The following is a 16,349-nucleotide window of genomic DNA, read 5'->3' on the forward strand; positions in this document are numbered from 1 at the left end:
GTGCTGTATTCAAAGTTGTTAATTTCAGCTGTGTCACAAATATTTTGTATTTTTGAGTGAGGGGATAAGTGCTGTTGAGAAAGGATGAATGCTCATCCACCTTTAGATGCTTTTCCCTAACGTGTAAATGTGAGGCAGGATCAGTGGTCCCTGTGTCATGAATGACTGAGCTGCCTGGTCAAGAGAAGATATCTAGGAAGGCAATTCCAACAGCCTGTCCCAGAGCTTCATTTGTACTAGTTGTTATTTGAGGAAGGAACCTGCCCAGTATTTTTTACCCCCTCGCTGTAACTCAAGCTCATTGCATCTTACTCTGTCTGCCAAGAAAATTTTACTATTTTCTGCTGTAATTCTGTAGATGCTTGAAGACTATCACCACTGCTGCCCTCGGTGTTTTCCAGGCTAAAATACCTGGATTTGTTCCATCTTTTGCACAGACCGTTTTTCAGTCTTTTTAGTAGTTTGACTGACTGATTGACTGCCGCACTGTTTTCCTCTGAATCCTTATTTGTCCATCCCTTTTAGTTGCAGCTTCTAGCTTCAATAATGCTTCCAGATAAAGCCTTTCTAATAAGGCTAATAAGGAGGAGAGTGTAAGGGTTGTTGCCTATGTATTACGAGCTAAGCTAATGTTTTGCATGTAATTCACTAAAATTCTTCTGTATCTCTCAGAAATTATGTCTAGCATTTACTTACTCCTGTGCTGGTGCAGTAGAAAAGTGCTGCTGCCATGTAAAAGTTTGCTTTACTTTCTTACTTAAATATGTCCTTACTGAAAGAAATATTTAAAATTTTTTCCAGTTTGTCAGGAAACTTTTGATTTCTGATATTGTCCTTGAAGATACTGGACACCCTTGTATCACCCACATATTAGATGCACACGCTTCCTATTCTACTTCTTTTGTCATACAGGTCTGGTGAAGAGAATGGTACCTTTTGGGGTGATAAGATTATCCAATTTTAGTCATAAATTCTTAGTGATTGCCCAGTCTTAAGAAGCTGTGCAGCCACCTGTCACACTAATGTGGCAATTCTGAGACCCCAGTCTATTAGGAGTAAGCATGGCTCTGTTACTGAGCATCTTCCTTCATCTGAACCTCTTGAGTTTGAGCAAGGACTCAAAGTGCCTTCCCCACCCCTCATACCCCAAGGGTTAGAACACAGATTGACTGCCGCTCTGCTGAAAGGCTTCACCAGAGATGGGGAAGGTAGGTTGCCAAAACAGGATGTTGTTTTGGGGAAACAGAACAGCTTGTGTCCTATAGGATTGGTGGTTTTTTTTATTTAACCCAAAATACTTGTGTACAGTGAGCTCCTTCCTCCTCCTAAAGGATGTTGGCAGTCTGAAAACATGTTGCTGTCCCTTCAAAAGTTAGACAGTTCCAGAGGCATCTGGAGACAAAGTATTTTCAGGTGTGAACATATGTTTGATTTTCATCAGGGAGGCTGGCTACTCTCTGTACTACGGAACATGCTGATTTTTAGAGAACTTAGTGGTAGGGCACACCGAGTATCATTTTGGTTCATGATGCAGTAGTAGGGAGCTAGGACAGAGACGTATTAGGCAAACATAACCCATTCACCCTAGAAACTACTGCACCAAGAAACTTTTCCTGGAGCTTATGTGGTAGTTAAAGGCTTTATGAGTTTAATTCTGAATGCCAGCCTAAGCCATATGACAATCCTACTTGCCTACAGCCACTATAGGTCACACCTGTTTAGCTTTCATATGCATTTCTTGTGGTACTCAGCAACTGCACATGATCCCTCTATGGGCTTGTTTTCCGCAAGTGTGTATTCTTTCTTCTGAAGAAGAGCAATTTTTATTTTAAACCCTGCTGTTACCCAGCAGACTTGGCATCTCTCTACACTTCCTTTTCAGCTCAGCATTTATTCACCACACTCCACTCAATGGCTGCAAGCACACTTGCGCTGCAGTCTGTCAGCTGAGACGCATGAGCTCCTTTGTGCACGCCAGCCACTTTTCCCACTGAAGGTCCATAGAAGAAGCTGGGTGAAATGAGAATCCAAAGACAGACGTTTTCCTCAACAGCAGTTCGTATGTGCTGTCACCCAGGCAGCGTATGCTTGGCAGTTCCATGTCTAGAACTCAATGCTGGTAAAGAAGGTAAGCATGTTCTCTTATGGACCTGTACTGCCAAACCCAGTTTCACCTCTTAGCCCTCTATGGTACTGGTCTGGGGTCACTTTGAAAGTAGATCATTCTGACTGATTCAATTAGCAATCTTTTGGTGTTGATCTGTCAGCGCAGTGCTAAACAGTGATGGAGAAGTAGGCATGACTCTGAATGTGCTTAAGGTACATAAATAAGTACTGAAACAGCAGTTTACTCAAACTCAGGCAAATTAACAAAGAATTTTATTGAGTATTCAATTTAGCACCACACAAAAGGTACACTGTGCTTTGTGTTGCCTTTAAGAAACATGCCAGAACACTTTCAAACTAGAAAAACTAATGTAAAAAGCTTTCTTGTTTACCAACGGAACTTACTATTTGCTTTAGAGAAGCTACTTTGAAAAAACCACAGCTTTTTTACATAATGTTTTAATGGTCTTCTAGGCAGACTAAGTGTTGTTCCCTTACCCATTAGCTCTATTTCATGTCCTGGGGTTTGAAGTTTGTTTAAAAAAAAAAAAAATCACACTTAAGCCAAGGTGCTTTCAAGAAAAGCATTCAGTCCAGACCTCTTATTAGCAGATGCAACTCACAGTATTCTAGTCATCTGCTAAATCCTGTTTCTTGAGAAGCAGAAGAATTTTGATCCATGAAAGTTGTATGAATTGGGCTCTACGACTCAGTGCCATGCACACTGAGATCTGGAGTCACATTTTGTCTTGGACTCAAAGGTAAAAAGTTAAGTGACTGGGAAGGGTTATTTGGTCTAGCTTCTCTTTCAGTAGCGATTTTTATGCTGTAATGGCTTGAAATTATTTCAAATATAAGGTGCTTCTGAAGCCCATGTCAGGGGGTTGGAACTAGATGGAACCTCTCTAATCCAAACCATTGTGTAATGCTATTTCATTCTAAGGTATTTACTGGTCCCTCACATAGCCAAACTTTTTTTTTTTTGTCTGAACAGTTCAGATTTAAGTTTTCTTTAACTTAATATTAACTATTACACTTACTTTAAATGGGCTTTAATTTTTTTTTTAATTTATTTTTTAATTTGAGGTGAACTGGAAATATATCTATTTTGCCTGAATATGGAACACACAAATGTTTCAGAACATTCTTTATTTGATGCACCTTGCAGTTAGAGAAAGCTCAATTTGCATAAAGGGAACTTTAGTAAGTCAACAATAGTAGTAGAGCCATAGTCAAATGAAACTGTGGAATGGACCCCGCGCTAATGCATATAAAGAGAGAACTGGAGAACAGCTAGGCTTCCAGCTTCACTGACTCCAGTATGGAACGTGCTTCTTTATACTCTTCAGCTTCTTCCAATTCTTTTTCATTTTCCTGTAATCAAAAACAACATTTTTGAGTACTCTGAAAATAATTGCTGTGGGACTAAATTTAAGAAGATTAAAAACTGCTAACAAATAAGGAGAAGGCTGAGGTACTCAACAATATTTTTGTCATACTGTGAGCCTCTTCCTACAGCTCTCAGGTGGATGGATGGACTACAAAATAAGGGCTGGGAGAGCAAAGTCCCTCCCACTGTAAGTAAAGATCAGGTTCATGACAACCTGAGGCCTGAGGAACATGAACGTACCTAAGTCTAATGAGACCTGACAAGATGCTTCCCAGAGTCCCGAGGGAATCGCCTGACACAGTTGCCACACTCCTCCATGGCATTTTAAAAGTCATGGCAGTCAGGTGAAGTCCTTAAAGACTGCAAAAAGGAAATTGTCATTGTGAACTATATTGTTCCCCACAACACTCTTCTTTCTAAGTTGGATAGAGGTGGAATTGATGGGTGGATTCTTCACTGGATAAGGAATTTTCTGGATGGTCACAGCCAGAGAACTGGTCAATGACTCAATGTTTGGATGGAGATCAGCGACCAGTGGTATACTTTGGGGGTTTGTACGGTGACCAGTGTTATTTAATATTGTCATTAATGATATAGAAAGTAAGAGCCATAAATGTGCAGATACCACCAAGCTGAGTAGCTCAGCTGATGCACATGAGGGATGGCATGCCATCCAGAGGGACCTGGACAAGCTTGAGAAGTGAGCCCATGGAAATCTCATGAGGTTTAACAAGGCCATGTGCAAGGTGCTGCACCTGGGTCAGCACCTGGTATCAACCCTGGTATCAACAGAGGCCGGGCATGGACAGATCAGAGCAGCCCTGCCCAGGAGGCCCTGGGGGTGCTGCAGGGTGAGAGCTGGACATGACCCAGCCATGGGCACTCCCAGCCCAGAGAGCCAAACGTGTCCTGGGCTGCATCCAGAGCAGTGTGGGCAGCAGGGCCAGGGAGGGGATTCTGCCCCTCTGCTCTGCTCTGCTCTGCTGAGACCCCACCTGCAGAGCTGCATCAGCTCTGGGGTCCCAGCACAGGGAGGACAGGGACCTGCTGGAGTGAGTCCAGAGGAGGGACACCAAGATGATCAGAGGACTGGAGCACCTCCCTTTTTGGACAGGCTGAAAGTCACGTTTGTTCAGCCTGGAGAAGAGAAGGCTCTGGGCAGCCCTCATGGCAGCCTTGAGTACTTAATGGGGGCCTACAAGAAAGACACAGACAGACTTTAGTAGGGCCTGTTCTGACAGGACAAGGGTGATGTTTTTAAACTAAAAGAGAACAGATTCAGACTAGATATAAAGAAGTTTTTTACAGTGAGGGTGGTGAAGAACTGGGACAGGTTACCTAGAGGGGGTAGGTGCCACATCCACGTAAACACTCAGTGTCAGTGTGGATGGGGCTTTAAGCAACCTGATGCAGTTGGAGATGTTCCTGGTCATTGCAAGGGAGCTGGAACAGATCATCTTTTAAGGTTCATTCCAACCCAAGCCATTCTGTGAAATGAGGAATGTATCATTTTTGAAAACACACACATTTTACATTGCTCAAAGCACAGGGAAATTATTTTGTCCTGCTTAAGGTCCCAAATAATGGCTGTCATGTGCAAGTGGATTTGACCTATGAATACCTTTATTTGATGGTGTTAAATATTTAAAACCAAGGGACCAGTAAGAACAAACTTTAGAGCAAGAGTACTCTTATAAAAATGCTTAAGTAGGCTGACAATTGAAAAATATTACTAGGATACAGTAAATTTTAATAACATGCACTGAAGGTGAGCTAAGCATGGAAAGCAACACATGAAGACCTCCAAATTCTTAACAAGAATAGTAACTGCCCCCATTCTTTGTTTTAAGTTTACATGCTATGTTTCAATAGCACCATTTCTGCATGTCACTGAAATTTAGACTGCCTAACTGTTCAGTAACTAGCCAAATGATAAAAAGACCCTAAATCCTGCCAGGTACTGAGCATTTGTTTTGGCAAACAGTAGAGGCAGACTACATGAGATTAGGACACCTTGACTTTTCCATTAAAAAGCTATTTGCATTTTAGCCATCACTATATCTGGGACATAATTTAAGAAATACATTTTTAGCCTCAGACTACTATTTATTGTGCAGCAACCTATGTAGCTGAATTCTTGGTGAGAAGGCAACTTTTAAAATGAGAATTATTAATCTCCAAACATAGTATAGGTTCAGTGAATCTATTGTATGACACACTCTTTATTCCTGAAGGTATTTGTATCTTAAGAAACAGGGCACTACTGCTCACTGCACTAATAAAACACTAAGCAATACTCAGCAAGGACTCCTTTGATTTGTCCATAGCATAGTAAGAGTAGTAATCAAAGTATTTTGACAATTTCAGTTCCTTAAAAGCATATTATATATACATTCATATTACCTATATAACCTAAAGCGGGTGAACTAATTTTTCTGATGATAGAACAAGCATAGGAGTTCTGAGTCTATTTTCTCAGTCTGGTATAAGTGTATGTTGAGCATACATTTCCATTAAAGACAGTTTCTAACACACAGTCTCCACAGACTGAAGACCAAGTCTACAAAGACGGTTATCTAAAGCAAAATATCTTATCTTATAGGTATCTTATATCTGGTATCTTATAGGATGCTGGTCTTGAGACCTACAGAAACGAATTCGTTAATCTAGTTTTTATTTGCTGCAGTAGTTTATCCAAGCACACAGGAACTGCAGCACTTTTTGGTCAGCTGGGGTGTGATGCAATACTCACTAGTAGTTGAGTAAGCTCTGCGTGTGCAACTTCTAGTCTGCGCTGGCAGTCCGGAATCATCATTCGTGACTCTTGTAAGATCTCGATCTGTGAAAATCAGAAGCCAATGAAATTAGGACATATTCCAGATAGAAACATTATCTTTTAGGGTAAGTTTTTATTCTGAAAAATCAGCAATCTAGTTGTTACCTAGGTATTCCAGAACAGTTGCACCTATCTTCTGAATAGGCTGCTTTTTTAAAAAGACATTCACTTACTGTAATTGCTTAAAACTCTGTTAATTTACAGGACATTTCCATTCCATTTACTCTGTGCTTAGCTGAATATCAAGTATTAAGTGCAAGACAGTATTTAGAATAATCTCTCCCTTAGACAAAAAGTACAGCTTAGTAAGGTTTTCAGCATTTGTTATAAAGTCTATTTAAAACAAACTTTCTCCTGCTGTCATGAAGCAGCTTCATCCAAAAGGGGATCAGCTGGTTATATAAATATCTCCTGCATCTTTTGGGTAATAAAGAAAAAGAATGTTCAGATAATACCCCATAGAGATAATTACTGCATGAAAAAAGTTATTGAGTTATTGATCACATTGTGTGCAGACTGCAGGAGGCTCTGACTGAAAGACAAAGGTAAAGAAAAACGAAAAGCAAAGACCAGCAGGCTCATATTTTTGATGCTTATCATGCATAAAAAGTTATTACATATCCTTGTGCTTCATTTTAGGAGAAAGATTATTCTCACCATGCACTTTGAACAGAATTACTAAACTGGCACCCCACTGAATCTGAAAATCCTGCCACCTCCTAAAGAAAACAACGTCAGTTTTAAGAAAGAGAACATTTATTTCACGGAGCATTTCTGGATCTGAACACCAAACGCTGAGAAGAAAAGATGTGCAGAGTTGTCAGTAATGTTATATCCATTTAGAAATGAAAATCTGTTAGGTATTTAGATAGGAAACATCTCTGTTTCAGGAAAACCTGCAAAAGAAAGCCTTTCCTTAAAATGGCTTTTTTCTTTCTGTCATTCCTATGTTGTATTGTCCTGCTCGTATTACTGCTGCTGTACCAAAAGGTCATTGTAAAAGTGATGTTAAGCTGTAGCTAAGAACACATTTGTATATTCAGGAAGGCTTTATGCAACAAGATAATATCACCAAGATTTTAAGTGTCACTTAGTCCATTTGGTTTTGAGAAAAAAAACTTTAGTTTCTAATTTTACACTTTCATCAGTCAATATAACATCCACAGAATGAGGTGTGCCATAAACTGCATGAGATGACGCCTTCTGCTCTATGTAGTAGAATACCTACAGGAGTGAGAATATCCAATAATTACTTTCTTGTGCCACACAGATACTAAATATTTGTGTATTGTAAAGCTGGCAGATAATATGAAATTAGTAACTTATTTGATATGTGCCACTAGACAAGCAACCTGGGAAGGGCATGCAAATCTAGAATCTATAGTTCTGCCTGCTCTAAGAAATAAACAAATCTACCCAAATCATTCTAATCAAAACAACATTTGACTGATTTCCAGAGGGTTACCCAAGTTTTATTTATATGTGCTAGTGGCTATGCAATGATGAACAAAAATCAGAAAGATTATAAATCCTAGAACTATATTCAGTAGGTGCAAACAGCTGGCAACTAGAACAGGAATTTTGTGGAACCATTATGATTTAGCTTCTGCATAAACCACTTTCTTTTCAAGTAATGCTGATAATTCCAGATAAGACTATTTACTTTTACAAATATACATAGTAAAGTCAAAAGTTTAAATAATTACATAAGCTTTATGTCTGGATTTTTAAAAGTATTTGTTAATTCTATCAAAATTCTGCCCAACTTTCGGATGGGACTGTAAGAGTGACAAGCAGGACGGCCACTCAAACTCCAGTGCAAGGCACTGCAGCCATTTCCATCCCTGTGACATGCACTGCCGCTACTCACATTCCACTGACCAGATATTCCAGCTCCAGCTAAGGACTATTGTTTAACCCCAGCCAGCAACTAACTACCAGGCAGTTGTTCAGTTGCTCCTGCTCCCAGCCTACTGGGGAGAGGATAACAGGAAAGGGAAACCTTGTGGGTTGAGATTAGAACAATTTAGTAACTTTAAAAAATGCAGTAGTAATAATGAGGGAGGGAGAGATATCAGTTTTATCAGCTTCAAAAAAACAGAAGCAGAGTATGTTGATTTGGTTTTTTTCCCCCCCAACTGACCCACATCTAACCAAGAGATTTCGAGAGATGCAGATCCACAAAGAATTTGAAAGGGGAAAAAAAAAAAAAGAAAAGAAAAAAAAAAGACAAAACAAACAAACCCACACAAAAAACCCAACCAACCAACCAACCAGAAACAACAACAAAACAACCCCCCTCCCCTACAAACTCCATGCTCTTAGAAGGACACCCTAATACACTACTGGGTCACAGCGTATAATGGCAGTAGTGTTTCACATGACAAGAGTGGTGTTCTGAACAGAAGAGTTGGGCTAAAATCCGTGACAAATGTAAATAAGTCATTATGTACCAATTATATACACAAAAATGAATATATAGTCTAGCTTTTAAATACTGTCACATAATCACTTGCCCATTTTCTATTGCACAGATAATCCTAACAGTATGGATCTATTCAGAGATTGCAGACATAAGGAAAAGACATGGAGACAATTTTTTGCTAAAACAAGTGCTACTGGTATGAACTACTTTTCCTCAAAAAGTCTGTAAAACACTTGAAATCCATTGTCTAATTACAGCCATATCTAGTGGAAGGACACGGACATAAAAGAAAAAAACGTAATCTCTAAGTATCACAAACACCAAAGGTTCCAAAACTTAGTAATCCCACTAAATACGATTAGTACCACACAATAAATAATCATGCTAAGGATAGTGGTTGGCTAATCCATGTTTGTAACTTAAATCCACACTTCTCATCTCAGTAGTAAACAGGAGTAGTATCAAAGCACTGGGCCTTGGTAATATCAATGTGCTCAGCCAGGATTATGGTGTAGGGAAACAGTAGTAGTACAGCAGAGATAATGTAGGAAGAAGGTGGGCATAGGGAAGACAGGAACTCAAAGGAGATATAGCATTAAGGTGAATTTGGACAGGAAAAAAAACCCCACAAATGCACACAAGAATTGTAGGAAACTCAGTTTAATGACTTCTTCCTTTCAGGCCCAAAAGAAGCTTTAACTATCCACAAATACGGGATACAGCAGCACACTTGCTGTAGGCAAGTTGTCAAATACATTGATCAACAGACACCTGAAGGATCTCGAAGGAAAACTTCAATAAAAAACTGGAGAACACTGTTTTGTTTCTACAGTGCTTGAGTGCTTCAAGAAATGGCCATGTGTCAACAACAAACCACCTACCACTTCTAGCATGAAAACTGATGGAGGAGGAGAAAACCCTCTAGATGTAATACCCTGGTATTTCAAACGAGTTTCTTTGCAGCTCCTCTCAGGTAAGATCTAACCCTGTTTCTTCAAAAGCAGATCACTTTAAGACATAAAAGACCAAGTTTGGAATCTGAAAGGTACTTGTATCTGCTTAGATAAGATGGAAAACACTTTGGAAAACAGAAGGGGAAAAGGAGGATCACAATAATGCTTTTGCTTTCTTTCATAAAGTCTGAATCCATCTTTAATATCAGGTCTGTGTTAGGAATACAGTCTTGTACTGGATCCAGAGAATTCCAAGTTGCTGGCTTTTCAGTAAACAAACTGTGCTTGTTAAGGATACTGTCAAAATACATAAGGGGAAGCATTAGGTCTTCACTCGCATTTCCACTGCCTCTTTACTATGCATCTAGAGCTAGAATTCATATTATTAAACTAAGATCATCTATTCTTAGGAGGCAGAAAAACTAATTCTGCAAATGATTAGATTGATATGAAACTGTACATTTAATCTAATCCTAGTCAATCTGTGAGAAGAATGAAATTCTGAACCAATCAGGTGGGGATTGGAAAGAGGTAAGAATGTAAAAAGCCAACTAAACTATTAAAGAATACTTCTTTGAGGCTAAACAGACATCTAAAAAGTTATAGAACATTACATTTCAGCAAGAAGTCCTCCAGCAATAAGATCAGCAGCAAATTGCCATTGTTCACATTGTTTTCTAAAATAGTAAATAGTTTCCAAATGAATCTTTTTAGCTCTTTCAGAAGGCACTCTTCCACTCAACAAAGCAAGAGAAATACTGCAGTTTTCACAAATACTTGAAAAAACTTGCATATTAGCAAGATGTATTTTATATACTCTTATGTACCTTTTGACACTCAGAGATTAAATTCTGTATTAAAACCACTGAATTTTTAATTCATCTAGAAATCACATTACTCAAGAAGTAACTTCGAACTGAAGAATTACGTTTAAAAAACTGAAAATTTACCACTAAAAATTTATCAGTAAAAATGCTGCCAGTTAGCAAAATCACCAGAATATATCTACAATCCCAGAGAGAGGAAACATGGAGTAGATACCTTGCTTCTCCCCGGCTCACAAGTCTCAAGATAAAAGCATGAGCTGTGAAGGGATGTTTATTTATACAGGAACATCAACAATCAGATATAGAGAATGCTACACATTTGTATCATTAGTCTGCACTGAAATGATGCAGTGTGACAATTTTCTATTAAAGCAGTATTATGAAGTTCAGTGGAAAGCCTACATATACTGAGAATTGTTCTAACTAAGACTTCATTAAGACAAAATCCATAGGGAGGTAGAACTACACTATTTCTTGCTGCCCAGAGAAACTATAAACAGAATTTGTACTTGGTGGGATAAATCAGAAGTATTTTAGTATTTATTACCATAACAAAGTCTTACTGCGTGCTACAATGGAATCTTCAAGTTGGAATTTTGGTCAGCATCTACCAGCATTGCAAGAAAATGGTCCTTTTTGTTTTTCTGGTACAGAACCTGCTCCTCATTAAGCAAGTCTTTCCAGACAGTTCAGGTGAGGGCTAGCATGTAACAACTGCCAACCACCTCAGATGGTCACTGCCTCACCTAGAGAACACTTGAGTTCACTGGAACCGTGAGTTGCCCCAATGCATAAGGAGTTAGGAGAAAAATACTGAATCAAACCCTATTGTTCTACAAAAGGACTGATCCCTCATTACAGACCAGACATGCTCGAAGACTACATATGCTGTAGGAATGGTATTACTCACTTTAAAGTGAAATTTTCCATATTCAATTTTGTATGTAAAACTGTGTGTTCTGAGTTGATGTTGTACTGAAAACAGTACTATATCAAGAGAAAGTATTGCTTTTAAGCTTTTTAAGAATCCCTCCATGAACTCTGGATTGATTTGTGCATATCTGTAAATATATAAATACACACACACATACACACACACATATATATGTGTATATATATATATGATTTAGCCAGTACCGCAGCTAAACAAATAATTAAAACTAACTTCCTAGTCTCAAGAGACTGAATTTGTTTCCATCCCCCAAATGTTACTTTTCATTACCAAAATAAAGACTACATACAACTGTATTTTAAGAGTTATGCACCCTAGAATAGAAATTAGAGATTATTAACTAGAAGCATTTCTTAAAATGTGTAACTACAGATATTTTTTCTGAAAAACATCTCAAAGTCTTTACTGTATCAAAAAATATTGTTCTGAGCAAACTCTTCTGGCACTTTATAACTTTCTTTGAAGTCTCCAAATTTTTTATAACCTAAAATATTAACAAATTCCAGAATGCAAAGTGCACTAAATAAACAAAAAGTGAAGATGTCATTGGAGGAACTGATTGCTTTCAAAGTGGATTAGGCAATTTCTGAAGGAATCAAGACTGTTTTCTGTGAAGGCTTTTGTCATTGGTCTCTGAAAATACCTTCCAGTAGTACGTAACAATTTCAGCAGAAGTTCACAGGCACTGCTGTTTTTGACTTTCATAATGTCTTGCAGGTCACTGTGGAAATACCATGATGCAGTTAAATAATCTGATGAATGGGCAACACTAAAAATAGGAATTGAACCATTAGTTCTTATTAGCACCAGTCCTTCAGAAAGGCTACAGTTTTGTAGATCTTCAAGTCTCAGTCTGCTGAGGCAGAAGACAGTTCTGCTCTATAAATACAAATCTTTATTTATATACAAATTTTTTATTTGTATTTCATTCCCATGGCGTAATGAAAGCAGGACAGGACATAGACATATGAACTGAAATATGAATTTACTAAACAAGTTGGTTCAGCTTTTTCTAAAAGGGCTTTCTCCTATCTTTTGTTAATTTTGTATTTGAATTTTGTTTAACCTATTCTTCCATTGTTTAAAAATAAAGACAGGATGCCAGACGGTTATGTTTATGACTATTAAGTGAAAATAATTTTAGTTTACAGTTTTGATTTCTGTGTAGATTTCAGAGAAAGCATCTGGGAAATACTTGGAGAAAAAAACAATCAAAAGGTAACACAGTGAGTTAAAAGAATATGAAGACCACAGCGAAACACAGAAATTTCACACTTCTGTAGAGAATAAAAACCAATCTCCCAAACCCAAGCCTTCTTCTCATGAGCAAGAAATGTGACACTTCTTCCAAAAGGGTATGTACCAACTGTCTGCTATCCTTGTCCCACTATCCTTGTGGGAAACCTTCCAAGAAAAACTGTAACCATACTGTAACAGTGACACTAAACCACACTTTTGAGCAGGCCAAAGTACAGCATGGCCCCTCCTAATCCATGACTTCGCTGCAGCTCCGCAGCTGCATACCCACTACTCTCTTTCTCTGAAGTCCGTGATTTTACCAAAAGGATACTGTTGTACTCAAGAGCTGAAATGTTTCCCCTTCATATCAACTATCAGGCATTCTCACTTTGCTGTAACATTTGCAGTTAGCAGCACATCCACCCAGACCATGTATTTACTACAGGTTCTTCGTGTTTCTGAGAAGGAGTTTGTGATGGCCTCACACACACTTAGTGAGTAACAGCCACCCTGACACAAAGTGCTAAGTAATACAGATACATAAACGATAATCCTTATAATTTAACACCTTAAAGAAATTTCAATGGCTGCTTTTCATGACAGGATTTTAGTCTAATATTTATATAACATGAGTCATCTAGAGATGACTGTTTAAATGAAAATTTAAAAAGTATTTTATAAAACAAGTTCTAGGATAGTTTACCTGCTTCTTAATTCCATAATCATCACATGCTTCAGCTTTCATTTTTTCAATCTTTTCTTCTTGCTGTTTTGCTTCTTTTTCATACATAATTTTTTCTTTTGCCAGCCTGCAATTAACAACCAAGTGATTGTGTTAATCTTATTCTCTTACAGTAAAAAGCTACATCAGTTATAACAGCCCCCCACTCAAAAGGTACAGGCCTGGAAGATAATATGCAGTTTTACAAAAAAAGGCTTTTAACCACAGTAAAAAAACTTTATCTAGGAAATGACAAATTTAGCTATAATATATAAAGAGTATTTTCCCCACTTATCTTGATGCTGGTTGGGGGGGGGTCACAGACAAAAGTAACAGTTCCATAACTTATATTATAACAAATTTCTTTATTTTCTGTCTTTCAAAGGAAATGGAATCCATGTTTTAATCCTAATAATGGACCCATACTTGAAAGCACAATGTTTGTGCTAAGAAGCATAGATTCAAGAGTAACGTAAGAAAGTTTGAAAGAGAAATATTATGCTAGTCTAATATGATGTCCTACAGTAACTACTGCATTGCAATCCCATTATCAAACTTCAGTATTTGTTGTTACTGCAATTTTGCTGTTGCATCTCCCACTTTATTACATGTATTCATTAGGTTTATGTTAGATTACACAATACTAGGTATGAAGCTGATCTGAAAGATACTGGAATAATTTCTCTTTAGCTAGTTTAAGAGCAGAACAAACACTGAGATACTATTGCAGACCTCGTATCATGCTGAAGAAAATCCTTCCCCAAACAAGAGTAAGATCAACCTACATAAGATTGTTTGAGGAGAATTTAACATCCAAGAGAACATAATCATATCCAAGAAGCAAAGAATATATCATACAATGAAAACAGATTAAATAAAGGTCTACTAGAGAGCTTCATGACTACATTAGTGCATCAGTGCAAATGAATTCATAATTTGTCACAGTTAAATGTCCTACTAGGAGTGCTGAGGATGGACAGAATGTTATTGGGGTCACAAGAACCTCTGTGAACTGAAGCTGCCACAAAAGCACCACTGCAGCTCTATGGCAAAAAAAAAAAAAAATCCATTGAGAAGGTACTGTTAATGCAAGAGCTGGAGCTCTCCCTGTTTTTTACCAGAGTTTATTTGCTAAAATAGCCCTAAGCCATGGCTCCACAGAGTCACTCTAAGTTGGGCTGTAGCAACACAACTCGTTTTAGTCCTTGTGGAGTCACAACCAGAGAGGGCCATCACAAAGCATCTTCAGCTGCGTGCAGTGCGCATACTCTGGTTATCAACTAGGCCAGTTTCTACAAGTTAGCCCAGTACTAGCTCTGAGAAGCAGAACTGGAGAAAGAGAGAGCCTAATTGCTAATAATAAAGACACTAACTGAGTGGCTGTAATTCCAACTACTGGCTAGTTCCAGTATTAGCATCAGTAAATATTGATTTAATAGAGGATAAGTTAATTGTTTGATCAAGGCTACCTGATTTAATTCCAGACAGAATTAGTTGCTTTGCTACTTTTACGTTCCAAGAAAGTTCATTTTAATCAACCTGTTAGACAGATGAGTTTTTTGAATGAGAATAGCAAATTCCCTGGAGAAGCAAGGGGAGAGGTATGACTAAACAAAGTTTTTATGTGATTCACTTACTGAAATGTGTACCCCACTGGAACTAAAGGCAGCTTATATTGCTGAAGGAAACATTTTACATAATTTTAAATTTTAGCCAAAAGGTTCAGTGCATGTCATTTTTTGTATTTTCATATTCACGTTTCCTTCTATGCGCACTAACTTTTCAAACTGACTGTTCCCTAAAGTTTGCATGCTTTTATCAAACATGGAAAGACTGCATGTTCTCACCTAGTTTAGAACTAGGACTTTTGCCTTCCTTTACCACATCTGGACACTTAAGAATTGCATCTGTATTTATTGACCTATTTCTGTAGGAGCTGTACATGTCAGAAGAACTTGAAATATTCTGCTTTTAAAAAAAGATACACAAGAAATCTGAAATATGAGAACATTTTGTGTGACAAATTTCCCGCCACACTTTGTTCAGTACTAAGATTTATCTAAGTTAATATTTCGTTTATCATTTGTAAAATTGGGATGCTGGTATCTAATGCTATTAAAGAAGTTCTGATTTGAAGACATCTCCTGTACTAGATCCTTTCTCTATCTGTCATGAAGCCATTTCTACTGCATATGTAGGTTGGGGAGACACTAATTAAGTTGATAACTTGATTTTTAAAATAAGTGAAATTTCAAAATGGAGAAATACTAACATTTACTAATTACCTCTTAAAAATTTCAGCAGACATCTACACAAAAATACCTGCATGATACTTTCCTCTCTTCTTCCTTTAACCCCTTTCTATCTGGAAAATAGCTTCTGGGTTGGGTGGGGTTTTTGTTTGTGTTTTTTTGTTCGTTGTTTTGTTTTGGTGGTGGGGTTTTTTGGGTGGTTGGTTGGTTTGGGGTTTTTTTTCAAAAAGATTAAAATGGATGCAAACCAGAATCTTTATATATGGTGTGAGCATACACAGTGAACAGAGTAAGAATAGCTCAGTAGGTACCAGACCATAATGTGTTGCATTTGTGTACATTTCAAGGATAAAGGTCATTCAGAGATAAAAAAACCTGTAGCCATAAAAACCACAAGAGGCTTAAATTTAGCAGACATTTAATGGTGTCGTAACAAATATAAAGTTTAGCAACTTTAACTGAAAGAATCAAATTAAAAAAAAAAAAAAAACTAACGTGAATTGCTTTTTATCACAGCTGTATATTACACATACATACATACATATATGCTTGTATATGGGCAATAACCCTTTATTCTAAAACAGACAGTTCCTTAAAATATTACCTTGTTTTTAAACAACCTGCCACCAGGTATCCATGGTTAGCCTT

General features: G+C 37.7%; 1 protein-coding gene across 1 annotated transcript in view; it reads right to left on the minus strand.

Annotated features, from left to right (window-relative positions):
• Positions 1-2,357: 2,357 nt before the first annotated feature.
• The window catches only part of TBCA (tubulin folding cofactor A), a 27,776-nt gene continuing 13,784 nt past the window's right edge, over positions 2,358-16,349 (minus strand). Inside the window, exons 2-4 of the mRNA XM_040091221.1 lie at positions 13,432-13,537; positions 6,249-6,335; positions 2,358-3,480 (exon numbers count right to left, since the gene is read on the minus strand). Coding sequence (XP_039947155.1) covers positions 3,400-3,480; positions 6,249-6,335; positions 13,432-13,537 — 274 coding nt within the window. The 3' untranslated portion in view covers positions 2,358-3,399. The remainder of the gene's footprint in view (positions 3,481-6,248; positions 6,336-13,431; positions 13,538-16,349) is intronic.

The sequence above is a fragment of the Hirundo rustica genome, chromosome Z (genome assembly GCF_015227805.2).
Source record: "Hirundo rustica isolate bHirRus1 chromosome Z, bHirRus1.pri.v3, whole genome shotgun sequence".
In the NCBI taxonomy this organism is placed as follows: domain Eukaryota; kingdom Metazoa; phylum Chordata; class Aves; order Passeriformes; family Hirundinidae; genus Hirundo; species Hirundo rustica.